Source organism: Carassius auratus, unplaced genomic scaffold, assembly GCF_003368295.1.
Source record: "Carassius auratus strain Wakin unplaced genomic scaffold, ASM336829v1 scaf_tig00026611, whole genome shotgun sequence".
Taxonomy (NCBI): Eukaryota; Metazoa; Chordata; class Actinopteri; order Cypriniformes; family Cyprinidae; genus Carassius; species Carassius auratus.
The window spans coordinates 358,659-373,270 of record NW_020525536.1 but is presented as its reverse complement, the minus strand read 5'-3'; the positions used below and the strand labels follow the sequence as shown (position 1 = coordinate 373,270).

Here is a 14,612-nt window from a genome sequence, read left to right as displayed (position 1 = left end):
AATGTTCTCATTTAAGAAAACAGATGAGTTCAAATTACAAATTATTATAGCCTATTAATTGTAACAATTATTATCAATAAATTGATATTTTAAATAACATCTAAATAAATTTTGTCTGTCTTCTGTCTTAATTGTTTTGATATTATAATGAATATATATATTTTTTTTGATCCACAAGTTCACATTTACAACTTTGCCTGTTTGCTGAATTAAAAACATGGGTTGATTTCCACATTGGTCTGAACAAAAACAGCAGAAGCTGTTTGAAAACGTAGACTCATTCTCTGCCAGCAGGAGGCGCTTTTGCAACGTTAGATAAAAATAAAACAGCACAGCAGTGACTTATTTAATTATTTAATGAAATCATAATTTTTTAGTTTAATCATCACTTAAGCCATATTGCAATCCTTGTCTTTCCTTCGCCAAATTTAAGACCTCCTGAAATCCAAAACAGCTGATAAAAACATCACGATAATCCACAAGTAATCCACATGACTCCAATGCATCAATTAACGTCTTGTGAAGTGAAAAGCTGTGTGTTAGAAAGAAACAAATCCATCAAGACATTTTTAACTTCAAACTGTTGCTTCTGGCTACCATAATAATAAAACCATAATGTTGAGTCCTCCAACCATAATATTGCTTTTTCCAGTGACAAAGTCATCTTGCCTGAATCAGGAAACATGCAAGGATTAAACACAATTTATAAGTGAAACCAGTCCAAAACATTTCTAAACAAACATGTTGTTGGATTTTGATGTGAGAAGACAACAGGGGATGGACTTCCTTTAGCCAGAACTGACAGTCTAAAGTAAATATGCTTTACAATGGATTTTTGTATGCAGCTTTTCACTTTTATTAACTCACTTTTACTAATTCATGTACTGGAGTCGTGCAGATTACTTGTGGATTATTGTGATGTTTTTATCAACTGTTTGGACTCTCATTCTGACGGCACCCCGTTCACTACAGAAAATATATTGGTGACTGCATTTCTCCATATCTGTTCTGATGAAAAAACATCGACATCTTGGATGGCCTGAGGGTGGGTAAATTTAAATACAATTTTAATTTTGGGGTGAACTATTCCTTTCAGGCAGGTTAAATAAGACAAAATGACCTGGAGAAAAATGTGCATCAAGTCAACTCAAAGAAAATCCACTAAAGGGCCCATTTATTAAACCAGCATGAAAATGATAAGTCAGGGGTAAAAGGATGATATGAGTCATATCTACTGACCAAAATACCAAAGAGTTAGGGGTCTTTTTTTTTTTTTTTTTGTATTTCAACTAGAGAGCTACCAGTGAGTTTTAATATAACCATGAAAAGTTATGTTCACATTCCCAAACATTTCAATTCCAGTTGCTTGGCGAGCACATCTAGCCAAACATCTTTGCTAATGGGCACTGAAATAAACAAATAAGAGCATCTTCAGTAAATGTCACTGATTACAATGGAACTACAGAAAAGCAATAGGTTAAAAACTACTCAGAATGATGTAGCCACTGCAGAACGTATTCAATTAAATTGCTTGTAGCTTTAATTGGAATTTGTGGAGAGTGATTTTCGAGGAAACTGGGAATTTTAGAAACATAGAGATGTTTGACTAATGACGTGCTAAAAAGGCACATCTGTTTTACTGGAAAGGTCATCAACCTCTGTCAAACATACACACACTAATACAAACTGTGGTCAGGTCCTCAGTGGGACTCCAGGTGGCCATTGCAGTCTGGACACACTGTCCATCATCCCGCAGAGGCAGCCTGGCTTGTCCACAAACACCTTTCCATTCATCTGTCCAGCGGTTTAAATTTAAATCATATTCACCAAGTCATGTCACCTATACACACATACCCACTGTGCTACTACAGATACATTTATATGTGATGATGAAGTACTGGATGGCCATCTGGCTTAGGATGATAGTGTGTGAGAGAGAGAGATAGAGAGAGAGAGATGAAGGAAATGGCATGAATGAATATGTTTACTCCGGTGTATATATATTAAGATTTTAAGATCTTAATCTATAAATTGTAAATTAGTAAATATAAAAAATTAAAAAAATAAAAACTATTCAACATAATGACAATAACGAATTTATTCACACACACTTCACACACTTTTTATTGATATATCTTTAATTTAAAATATATATTTATATTATTTTAATTAGAAATTACACACACACACACACACATACACACACACGTTTATTTTTGTGAAAAGTGGGGACATCCCATAGGCGTAATGGTTTTTATACTGTACAAACTGTATATTCTATCGCCCTACACCAACCCTACATCTAACCCTAACCCTCACAGAAAAGTGTGTGCATTTTTACTTTCTCAAAAAAAAAAAAAATCCATTCTGTATGATTTATAAGCGTTTTGAATGGGTTATGTCCTCAAAAGTCTCCCTCTCCTTGTAATACCTGTGTCATACCCATGACATTATACAGAGTTGTGTCCTGATGTGTCACAAAAACAAGAGCACATATGTGTGTGTGTGTGTTTGTGTGTGTGTCTATCAAATCTATCTAATCTTACTTAAAAAAAATTTTTTTTTTAAAGATTTAGATCGTGAATTAGAAGATAGATTAAGAGAAAGAAAGGTGGAGATTAAAAGAGAGGTGGATGCAGATCAGATAAATAAACACTTTGATTTGAATTGCATGCTTAAATTCATCTGTCAGGTTTCAGGCTTGTCAGAGACTTGAAGGAATTACTCACCCTGCCCTGCATCCACCTTGCCGACTCGTCCTCCTCCGCTGGCATTTCTCTTTCCACACTTTCACACACACATACAAAGCGTGGAAATTTGTGTATGAAAGTGTGAAATGACTTGCAGCCACACACACACAAGCTCACAGAAGCATAAGTGAACAGAGAACCTGTCATTCTCACAGCAAACAATTGAAGAATCACCTCAAACACAATTAAATGCAGTCTATTCACCTGTGCAATTAGCCCAACAGCACAAAACAGATTTTTATATTTTCAGAAGAGTATCTCTTTGATCTGTTTAATCACCCAAAAGGTAAAAACTGCATGTCTACACAAGTATGATAAAATCCCATAGCTATAATAAAAGTAATTTATACAGAACAGCAAACATATAAGCTTCTGATCTTTACTGGAGTGAAATTAAGGCCAATCTGTTCCACTGCGTTGGTGTGATCTGTTTGTACTTTTTCTTGGTTCATGAAATGATCAAATCTTTCTGGTTAGATTTCCTATCATCCATTCTTGTCATCTCTGTCCCCATCAAAAGATTTTTAATAATGCTGGCTCATTTCTAGAAATTACACAAAGTTGAGCAAAGTTTAAATGAATTAAGCATGAGAAATGTGAGTGGGTCATACATTCTTCAAACTGGAAACAAACCCATAAGTCTTTTAATTATGTTAAAGGTCAACTTGCTGTATTAGGGCTTCATCTCATTCTCTCTGTATATTTTTTCTCTCATAGGCATTATGAGATAGACCATGACATGCCCAATACCAGCATCAATATAATGACAACATCTTTTACATCTAAGTATATACAAAACCATGAATATGTACAAATCTGCACAAATCCGTGAGGGTAACTTCACAGGTGAGTGGGTTTAATGCTCAGAAACCCATGAGCACAACACTCATTTATTAAATGATGGAAAATCTTTATCTGAGAATGAGCTTTTTAATGGCAGTGTTATTAATAAATGAAACCCAGAGAGCCTAAGATAAGTAAATCTTTGTTTAGATTGATTTAATTATCATCAAAGCTCATTAAGTATGAAATAAGAGTTTAAAAACATTGACATTATGGTAGACAGATTTGTGTGTGTGTGTGTGTGTGTGTGTGCTCTTGTTTTTGTGACACATCAGGACACAACTCTGTATAATGACATGGGTATGACACAGGTATTACAAAGAGAGGGTGACTTATGAGGACATAACCCATGTCCCCATTTTTCAAAACACTTATAAACCCTACAGAATTAGTGTTTTTGAGAAAGTAAAAATGCACAAAGTTTCCTGTGAGGGTTAGGCTTAGGTTTAGGGTTGGTGAAGGGCCATAGAATATACAGTTTGTACAGTATAAAAACCATTTCGCCAATGGGATGTCCCCACTTTTCAGAAAAACAAACATGTGTGTGTGTGTTTATTAAACATTACATTTTTCAACTTTGAAAAATATATGGTAACTACCTTTTATAAAAACCCATGCAATTACATTGCATTCTCACTCATATGCACATCTTTTTCACTCTCTTTCATTTATAAAGTTTAAGCTTTTATATACTGCATTCACATTTTCACAGTTTTCACTGTGCATTGAAATCTCTGAGCTTCAGACACCTGCCCTATGATACAACATCACTTACTGTATTTCTCATCAGGCTCAAGCAAACATACTCACACAGTCTCAAACAAATAAATGGTACTTCTGTGAAGCGGTACACCCCGTGTGTGTAATAGCAGAATCAATGGTATTTAGTGACGAGCAGTCAGGCAGAGATGAGAGAAAAGAGCACCTGGCAGTGGAATCATTCAGCATTGATATTTAAACACAGCCTAGTCGAACCCGTCTACTCACCCTTACACTGCTAATCAGCTCTTCAGCTCAGATGGAGAGAACACACTTTCATGTATATATGTGTGTGTGCGTGTTTGTGTGTGTGTATAAATGTCTTTGAGCAGGTCAAAATGATCTGAGCGTCTCGAAATAAATTGCTTTCAAACTTTTCATCTCCGTTTTTGCAACAAAGAATAGGCTGCAATTTAACCGCTGTGATTGTTTTTACAGTATGCAGCTCAAATAACACAAATTTAACCAGTTTCGGGAGCTATTCATTCATATGCAAAATTCATGCTAATCGGCTGACAGCCCCAAACTTCTTTGCTTGTTTAACAAATTACGCAATTATCAGTTTTTCATCACATTCACTTCTTTATTGCTTAATTTATTTAGTTCCTTTTGAAGCTGTCGCTACAATCAGACACAGTTTGCCATGATGTCACTTCCTACGGTCACCTTTGTGATTTACATATTTATTTGAATGTGAGTCATACTTACATATTCCATTCTGAGGGTTTTAATACTATATGAATTGCAAAGGCGTCAAATCGCATTGTGTCATCATTCTACATTCCCACTAAATTTATCCCTTAAAACTCATCACTGATAATCGAAATGACATATTTAAACATTTTCCAATGAAAATAACACCTTCATGACTTAAAGGGATAGTTCACCCAAAAATGTTAATAGTTTTCATTTTTGAGTGAACTATCCCTTTAAATGGCTTGAATATTAATTCTACTTCCTTACCTCATTTAGTACAGATAGACCTTATCCGTCAGAGAAACAAGTGCGCAGCCATCTTTTGAATTTCATCTTTGAACTTGAGTTTTGTGGTTAATCTATATAGTTTTGTACTTCTAATTCATGACCTGTGTTTTGTTTTGCTTTCTCTTCTTTGTTTAAGCATGAGACACTTCTTATTGGAACTTATACGCCTACTGTACGTCATCCATCAAAGCAGCATTCTATTATAAACACATGTATGACAGTTAGTGAAAGCTAGAGATTACTGTTTATAAAGTTTTAAATATGGATATTTTTCTTACAAAATGCATCAAATCACTTCAGGAGACCTTTATTGACCCCCAGAGCAAATATGACGGATGGATGCACTTTATTGGACTTCTTTTGGACTACTGAAAAATAACACTCATTCACTGCAATTATAAAGCTTGGAGAAGCCACAACATTTATATAACCCCGACTATATTCCTTTGAAGGAAAAAAAGCCATATACACCTAGGATGCCTTAAGGGTGAGTAAATCATGGGGTAATTTTCATTTTTGGGTAAACTATCCCTTTAATTAGGGTTGTAGCTAAACTTTACAGGACAGTAGACTTCCAGGAACTTCCAGTTTTGGATAAACCTGAGCATCACTGTTGAATAGTAATTAGCTGGTGAAGTGCATTTACTTATTGTAGAGTAAATGAAAGTTATCATATGTTTGAAGCGCATCACGAATGAAAGACAGAAGACAAGAAGTGCAGAACAGGGCGGTGCTATATAAGGCCTATACAAGAAACCATGAATATGCAAATTAGCCCCAGCCTGCACCAATCACACCAGTTCAGACTACCTGCTCCAATTAAACTTAGTTAATCTTCGTATTAAATGCTAAAAAACAGAAAATGGCAATATTGGATTAAAAAAAGCCATATACGCATGTTTGAACCATAAAGTGATTCTGAAGAAGTAGAGGAAGATTGAATTATACAGGGTTGTTTTTAAGTCGGTTTTGCATTTTGAGGGTCACTCTCTAAAACGTTGGACACATAATTGATAACATTAGCCTTTGGCCTGTTATGAAACAGCTAATAATGTGTTGCTAATGTTACACAAACCATGTCCCTGGCTGTTCACCATCACAGACAGCTACTCTCTAGAAATCAACATGATATGAAAAGCTGACGTGATTGGTTACATCTTCGTGATGTTAGGAAACAAGAACTTTGGTATTCTGCAGAGAAAATACCCAACAATGGGGTTGACTGATGAAATTGCACATGGTTTCCCTTGAAGCATATCAAAAACACCAGACAGACATGTAAACAACATTAAAAACTAGATTTACACCACAGGGGGTCTTTAACAGGCACGTCAAACAAGTTCATACTTACATCCAGGGGATCCATTCCCAAACACTTTCGCAAAACAGCATGACCACCAAGATCACAGGGAATCAATTCCATATTTCCATATCTCAATACATTCACAACTTAGCCTTTATCTGGCTCTAGTGCGGATACCAGCTGACCTATCAGTCTGTGTGTCAACACATCTGTCAGCCATACACACGTCTGACCTTGATGGAAATGAGAGTCGTGACACACCTTATTCAAACTGTATTTGCAATAGTTTGAAGGCATATTACAGCAACTACAGTATCTGCTCAATGAAAGTTAGGCGGTCTCCTCTTTCTATATCTCCTTTACAAAAATAGCTTCTATCTAGTTTTCCTATAGGACAGCATTATGATTTAACAATATTTTAACATAGATGTATCACCAAGTCTGCTTTACGCATCTGTGATTTAATGAGTTTTATTTGTTGGTGTGAAGATGACGAAAAGAACCCAGACACATTTTTCCACAGCCTCAGAGGACCAACACAAAAACATAAAAATAATAAATCAGAAAAATAACAGTCTTTACTTAAATATATATTTAAAAAAAAAAAAAGATTACACAAAGCAGCATAAAATAAATAGTTTACAAAAAAATCTAAATTTTCTGAAAATTTGCTCACACCCAGGCCATCCAAAATTAATTTGTTTCTTCATCAGAACAGATTTGTAGAAACTTAGCATCACATCACTTGCTCATTAATTGATCCTCTGCAGTTAATGGGTGCAGTCAGAATGAGAATCCAATGAGAGTCACTTCTGACCAAATTATGAATCCAATAATACATAACGATGAAGAAACAAACTCATCTACATCTTAGATGACCTGAGGGTCAGTATATTTTTAGCAAATTTTCACTTTTGGGTGAACTCTCTTTAAATACAGAACACTGCATGAAAAATATTTAGTTTGATGTATATTTCCTCTATGATTCATCATTAGTGAGAACTGGTCATTCAAAAACAAAGCATTCATTCATAATGTTAATCTTAAATGCTCCCACCAGCATGATAATATGTGTGTGTGTGTGTGTGTGTGTGTGTGTGTGTATAAATGAATGAATTAATGAATTAATGAATTAATTTTGAAGCCTCTGTATCGATGTACGTTGCATCATGTCATGGTAGAAACATTGGGCCAAAAATCTTACTGACCCTCAATGACCCAATTTTTTTATACACTACAAAAACAATGCAACACAATAAAAGAGTCCATCAAATAAAAGTATTTAAATGATGGAGGAAAACAGCTGAAACAGTTGAGTGTACAGTCTGGTTTCAGTTTATCCTACAGTAATTTTCCATATGAGTCACAGAGGAGGTAGAACTTTAAGCGAGTTTAAATGGGGATTTGGAGGCAGAAGTGGACATATTTGTGCCGGCTCATTTCTCTAATGTTCTTTTCCGTGCTGATGGTGCAGTGTACTGGTAATGAAGTTCATTTAATGTCTGTGTAAAATGACTAGGAGGCGACGCTTCTCACTGCCTTGCGCTGAACACTTTCTTAGTAGATACAGGACCTCATTAGAACTTTGCTGCGGTAGGAAACTTTCAAATAAGATGCATAATTGAAGGTCTCTTCGGTAATGCAGATAAAACACGGAACAATTAAGATAAAAGCCATGTACCAGTGTTGTTTCGTTGTCAGCTGGCGCTGCCCTTTGATGAATCTTCAACTTCACGCCAAATTATATATGCGCAACCAGTGTAGACAGATTCTCGAACAAATGACTCTTATAAACCGGTTTGTTTAATGAAAACTATAGAGTGCGACCAGTGTAATACCCGATGCTCAAACAAATGGCTAAAGAAATGATTGTTTTTAGTTAATAAAAATCGTACATCGTAACCAGTGTAGGGTGCGTATATATATATATATATATATATATATATATATATATATATATATATATGTATATGTGGTGTATATATGTATGCCCATATGCATGAGTTCAGTTGTGTGAGTGGTTCTCAGTATTAGTTGCTAAGGTGCGATGTAATAGACCTCTGACCAAGTCACTGTCTGTCATCAGTTGAGTCAGCTTTCATCTGCATCAGAGCATATGAAACCATACACACACACAAACACACACACACATGCAGAGAGATATTGATAGGTGGCCTAGCAGTGGGAAGAATGTTAAATGGAGTTTAATGGGATGAATGGTAGGGAGTGTTTAAGGCCTCAAAGGCTAATGGGCCAGCTCAGTGTGTGAAGACATCATGCTGGTCTCCTCAAAGCAAACATAAACATCCAAATGCACACACTGTGTTTAGGAAGCCATGCTGTGTCTCTCAAATGGATGAGTGATTTTGATTTGTGTCATTTGAATAATTCTCTGATGACTGCCTGCATCGTTCACAGACTAATGATTCCGTTAAGACCATGCACACATGTACATAATCACACTCACTCACACACATTTATCTAAATGAGACACAAAATATTTATCTAAATGAGAACATAACATAAAGTTCTGTTTTTAACAGTTATTATTATTATTACAAGTACTATTTATTTATTATAGGAATAATCATTATTATTGATTATAAATATAATAGCACAAAAATATAGTGATTAATAATAATAATAATAATAATAATAAAAATGATGATAATAAATGACTAACAGAGCTAGAAACTGAATACATGTAATCTGTATTTTGTAATCAGTTTAAAAATAAATCAGGCCTACTCGTGATTAGAGTATAGGCCTATTACATTTTACAATGCTCATAATCAGATTACAGTTACAGTATAGATTTATATTTTTTATAAGTTACATGATTACATATTCACGCAATGGCAGTAAAAAAAAATATGTTTCTTTCTAATCCTACTGAATGTCACACCGTTTAGCTTTGACTTTATATTTATAAAGTACAGTAATCATGTAAGTGTTGTATAAATACATTTTCAAACCATGCTTCTGAATTTGGCTGAAAAAAGCACCTCTCAAGCAATTAGACCATGTAGGAATTAAACAATTGTGCAAGCTACTAAACACTGCATGGTGACCTATGGCTGTGAAACATATGCTGTCATCATATACAGTGACTTTTAGTAACTGTTGATTCTGGAAGTCTGGACAAATATTTCTGAAACCTGTAAGAGTTGGTTGCGTTGCAGACAGTGAGAGCGGATAAAGAAAAAAAAAAATTCAACCAGCTGACACGATGACTCATTACATTCACTAATTTCTTTGATTGACAGCTGCAGACACAGTAGCCAGTGTATCTCCATTTGACCACACTGAAATAAAGAATACTTAAGTAACAAAATACCATATATAAGCTGCACTGCAATGAATTTCAATAACTTTGGCTGTGTGCCTGTTTTCCTTCACTATGCTGAGGGGATCGTGAATCACAGTAATGAGTCTTTTGTTCGGAGAGCACTGGCTTTGCTAGAGCTGTGTGGACGGTGAAGATACACTCAATTCATGCTTAAGGCCTATTGTTTTCCTCAAAACAGGGATTGTGAGATATTAGTGTGTTGTTTAAGCTGGATGAGGGGAATTATGAAGATGTATGTGTGTGTGTGTGTGTGTGTTTGTGTGTGTGTGTATGTATATATGTAATTATGATATTATATATTATTATAGAATACATGATATTATATCACATTAAATTTACATTTATTAGTTTTCTAAACAAATAAATTAGAATGTGATGGGAAATATTTAAGTTTATGTTGAATATCTTGTTTCTGAGCCCAGTTTGGGAATTGATTACAATTTCTGTGGTCATTTAGGAGAAGCATCTGAAAAGCAAGATACTTCAACAAAAGTCTCATTTGATCTCAATTTAAAGTCATTTCCACTAGGAGAAGGTAAAAATGTTAAAGAGATTCTTTATTAATATTATCATTATTATTCTTATGAGAACATTCACACTCATTTTCCCCAAACAAGTACTGTTATACAAACACACCTATTATATGTACGCACATATGGTTATTCTGATGCAAGCTCGTCAAAATGATAAGTGTCAGAATGACACGTCAACACACACACACACACACACACTGTGAAAATGTCTACTTGGTACACACAGCAGCAGAGAACCGTTCATAATGCCTGATGGAAGTCTCTTCTCAGGCTTGCTAATCAAACAGTCCATATCTGTCGAAATATTTGCGGTGCTTTCAGGACCATAATTAAATAACAATTACATCTGACTAACAGCCTTTTCCACCCTGTCTGCGCGTTCGTGCGCGAGCCTCAAGGGACAGAGCTGGAGTCATGGAGCAGTGTCTGTTTTCACTGCCAATAACACGCTAATGAAGAACACATCAAACTGAAGTGTGTGCGCCGGAGAGACCAAGAGAGCAAATGATGCTTGAGTTTTGTTCCCTTCATAGATGTTCCTTCAGCAAAGCATGCTCATCTGGAGATGCGGACACGTGGCTTTTAATGGCGGAAAGGAGAAGGGGGTTGTCCACAAACATTCAGAACAGATTGTTTTTCATCGTTCTCACTCATCTGTCATTCTTAATCATATTGGTGTGTCGTGCCTCTCACCATGTTTAATAGAACGGATGATCCCTAATGCTTGTCAATTACCACTAATCACCATTGTGACATTACATAAACAATCACACACACATACACACACAAATCATTAATGTTAATGTTCCCGCACAAATATAGTCCAGAGAAAAGATAGCATTATAAATGTAGGCTATGCACCATCACATCATCCACAACAAAATGCTCTTTTATTTTAATGTTTCTTTTATTTTGTGTTTTATTAACTTACATTCAGTCAGTTGACTTGACAGAACCAATTAACTTGTGGTTTGACCACAGCAGTTAGCTTAGCAAGAGATTGGAGAGGATGTTAAATAACTTCAAGCGAGGGCCTCAGCAGGAAGTGAAGCCCTTCCAGTAGAAGTTTTTGCATCCCTCTTTGCGTACCCGGGTGGGCAGTTGGTTTGAACTTTCTGCCGAGCGTTCTTGCTCCAAGCGCAGGTCCTCGCTTTCGCTTGCCATTGAAAGGCCTTTCTCACGCATCTCCATTTCAGGGATGGAAAGCAGGGAAAGGAGCTTCTCGACGTCTCTCTTTGTAAAGTCCTGAGAAAAACATTTTAACGTGATGGGATCAACATTTCAGTGTCTTGTAAAACTAATGGTGCACATTCATTAAGATCAACGTATACATGAGGTAACAGAGTCTAAAAGAGAAAAGCCATTTTGTATTTATAGTGGAATGTGTGTTTGATTAGAACTAAATGTATTCCATTAACTCAGCGTTCCTGTATAGTAAAATACAATGCATTTACTTTGCAAAGACGTAAATGAGAAAAACAAGAGGGTCATTTAGAAATGTGTGTGGGCTACATGACTAAGGGAAAGAGGTACTGGAAGGAATGATGTCTTCCTATTGAATTAGATGAGGATCGTAGTAGTTTCCCATTTAAACGTCTATTAAAAGCAGAATGAACTAGCGCATTAAACAAACTGAGCATTCCAGCAACCTAAAACTGAAATACGTGTAATCCCATTTGTTTGAAGCAATAGTTCACCAAAAATGTAAAACTGACATTATTTACTTACCCTCAGCTCGTTCTAAAATTATATTGATATTATTTCTTCTGCAGAACAAAGAAGAATTTTTTTTCCATACAATGAAAGTCAATGGGGTCCAGTTTTGTTTTGGACTCCTTTGACATTTAATGTGCCGACAAAGACTGTTGAAATCCTTCTTTTGTGTTCCACAGAAGAAATTGGGTCTGTATCTGTTTGGGGTGACATGAGGGTGAGTAAATGACAATTTTTGGAGGGGCAATCCTTTATTGATAACTAATAATTGATAGCTAGTTGAATGTGAGCTTAATTGGCAGCCTTGAACATACAGACAATGGAAAACTAGAATCCAGGAGATAAATACAAGCCGTATTTTGTCAATGTTCGTTTGAGACTCACCTGTGTAGCCTGTCCAGTCGCTCTTGCTCTCTGCAGAAGTCTGTGATGGCGGAAGTCCAGGTCCGGTTCTAGCTGTGAATTAGCACAGCGACCACACAGCACAAGGGACAGACCCAACAGGGCCAAATAACAGTGCAGCTCACACAGTCTCATCTCAAACCTCTGTGTTCAGCTCACGGAGTGACTCTTTGTAGCTGTGATTCGGGTTCTGGACCCTTGGAAAAACCAAGCGCTCTTTTTAAACTCCTTCCACTCATATGGTTGACTGACAGCTGCCCAGGTTGCTCGGTGATAGTGGAATGTGATGTCGTAAAGCATTTAGATTGTTCTGGTCCCACAGTAATGGGAAACACTCTCATTTAGATAACACAAACGAACAAATTGCGACTTGACAAAGGGGGCTACAATAAAAGCATTAGACTGAATGGATTCAGGTTTGTTCAACTAATTTAAAGCAAATACAACGGAGAAATGCCTGAGTGTGCGTCTCCATCGCTCTGAAGCACACACACCGTGGCAGAAGTGAATAATAAAAGCTTTTAGAAACTTAATTGATTCTGAAGTAAGACAATAATGTGTGTTTTCCTGAAGTGTTAACTCAAGAAGTACAAACATTTGTGCTGTTGGGAACATCTTCTATTTGCTTTGTAGAGACAAATTGATGAATTAAATTATTAGTGAATTCTCAATGAGGTTTCAAAGCATTGATGAAAAATAAAGTGACAGGTGTGATATGCATTATAAAACAAAACCCAAACGTAATATATATTTAAAGAGGAAGATACTTTATTATACTAAGACAAGTATCACTTCATTCATATGGATCTTATACCTCTCAGACCATATTTCGAGACCAGAATACAATTTATGGGATTGGGCTCTTTTAAATATGGGCTAGTAAGCAACCATCTACAATCTTAAAAATAAAGATTCTAAAAGGTTTGTGGAGTGATGCCATAAAGAAACCATTAGAAGAATTGAAGAATTTCAAAGTGGTAGGCCACCTATAAATACTCTAGCAACCACGCAGAACACCCTAGCAACAACATAACAATGCTTTATCAACCACGAAAAAATTCTGCATCTACAATCTTAAATAATAAAGCTTTCAACAGGAGGTTTACACAGTGATGCCAAACAACATTTCAGTGAACAGTTCTTAACAGGACCATTTCCTTTTTTAAGAGTGAAAAACATTTTAATAATCTAAAGAACCCTCTTCCATTATTAACAACCTTTTGTGCAATGTAAAGTTTCTACAGATGTTACAATTCTTTATGAAACCATATATGCCATTAAAGAACCAAAAAACTATGGAGAGTTAAATTTCCTTTCTTTCAAAGACGGCTTTCCAAAAAGGTTTTTTTTTTTTTTACTATTTCATAGTATGTTCCAGGTTGTAACATTTAGTGAGAGAAGGTGGCACTGGGGCCTTTGAATATGAGGTCATGTTCCAGTAATGCCACATACAGTTTGATCACCACTTTCTAGAAAACGGAGTCAATTTTATAAACTAATGTTTTTAGAGACTTTTCAAAGCCAAACTGCCAGTGGAAATTCACACAAAAACATTTGCATTACATGTAGGTATTCAAAAGAGACTCTGGCCTGACATCTTGTGGTCGGCCTTAAGCAGTCATGACTTAGGTTTATGATTACGAAGCACATCGGATCATGCACTTTTCCAGCAGCAGCTAACTTTGTGTCCTTATTTTTATTTGATTTGATTTTTTGGTGTTATCAACATCACAGCATATCAATATAAACTATATTGTCTCATCCTTGGGGGAGATTTAGAGTTTGAAATGTCATTCAGCATGCAGAGAAGTTGCAGTGAAGTTGCACATTCAGTGATTATTACAACACTGTATTTGTTCAGTAAATGTTTGGTACAAATACGTGCCATAATCAAAACAAGAGCTACATATTAATGTCATCCAAAAGATTATTTAGTCAAGTAGTGCAATGTTACACATCCAAACACAATGATCTTT

General features: G+C 35.7%; 1 protein-coding gene across 1 annotated transcript; it reads right to left on the bottom strand.

Annotated features, from left to right (window-relative positions):
* Nucleotides 1-11,538: 11,538 nt before the first annotated feature.
* On the bottom strand, nucleotides 11,539-12,818 carry LOC113078812 (somatostatin-2-like). The gene is made up of 2 exons (XM_026251126.1): nucleotides 12,619-12,818; nucleotides 11,539-11,766 (listed from the first exon to the last, which is right to left on the bottom strand). Exons 1-2 carry the CDS (start codon nucleotides 12,769-12,771, stop codon nucleotides 11,557-11,559), a joined length of 363 nt encoding a protein of 120 aa, XP_026106911.1. The 5' UTR covers nucleotides 12,772-12,818; the 3' UTR covers nucleotides 11,539-11,556.
* Between the last annotated feature and the right edge of the window lie 1,794 nt (nucleotides 12,819-14,612).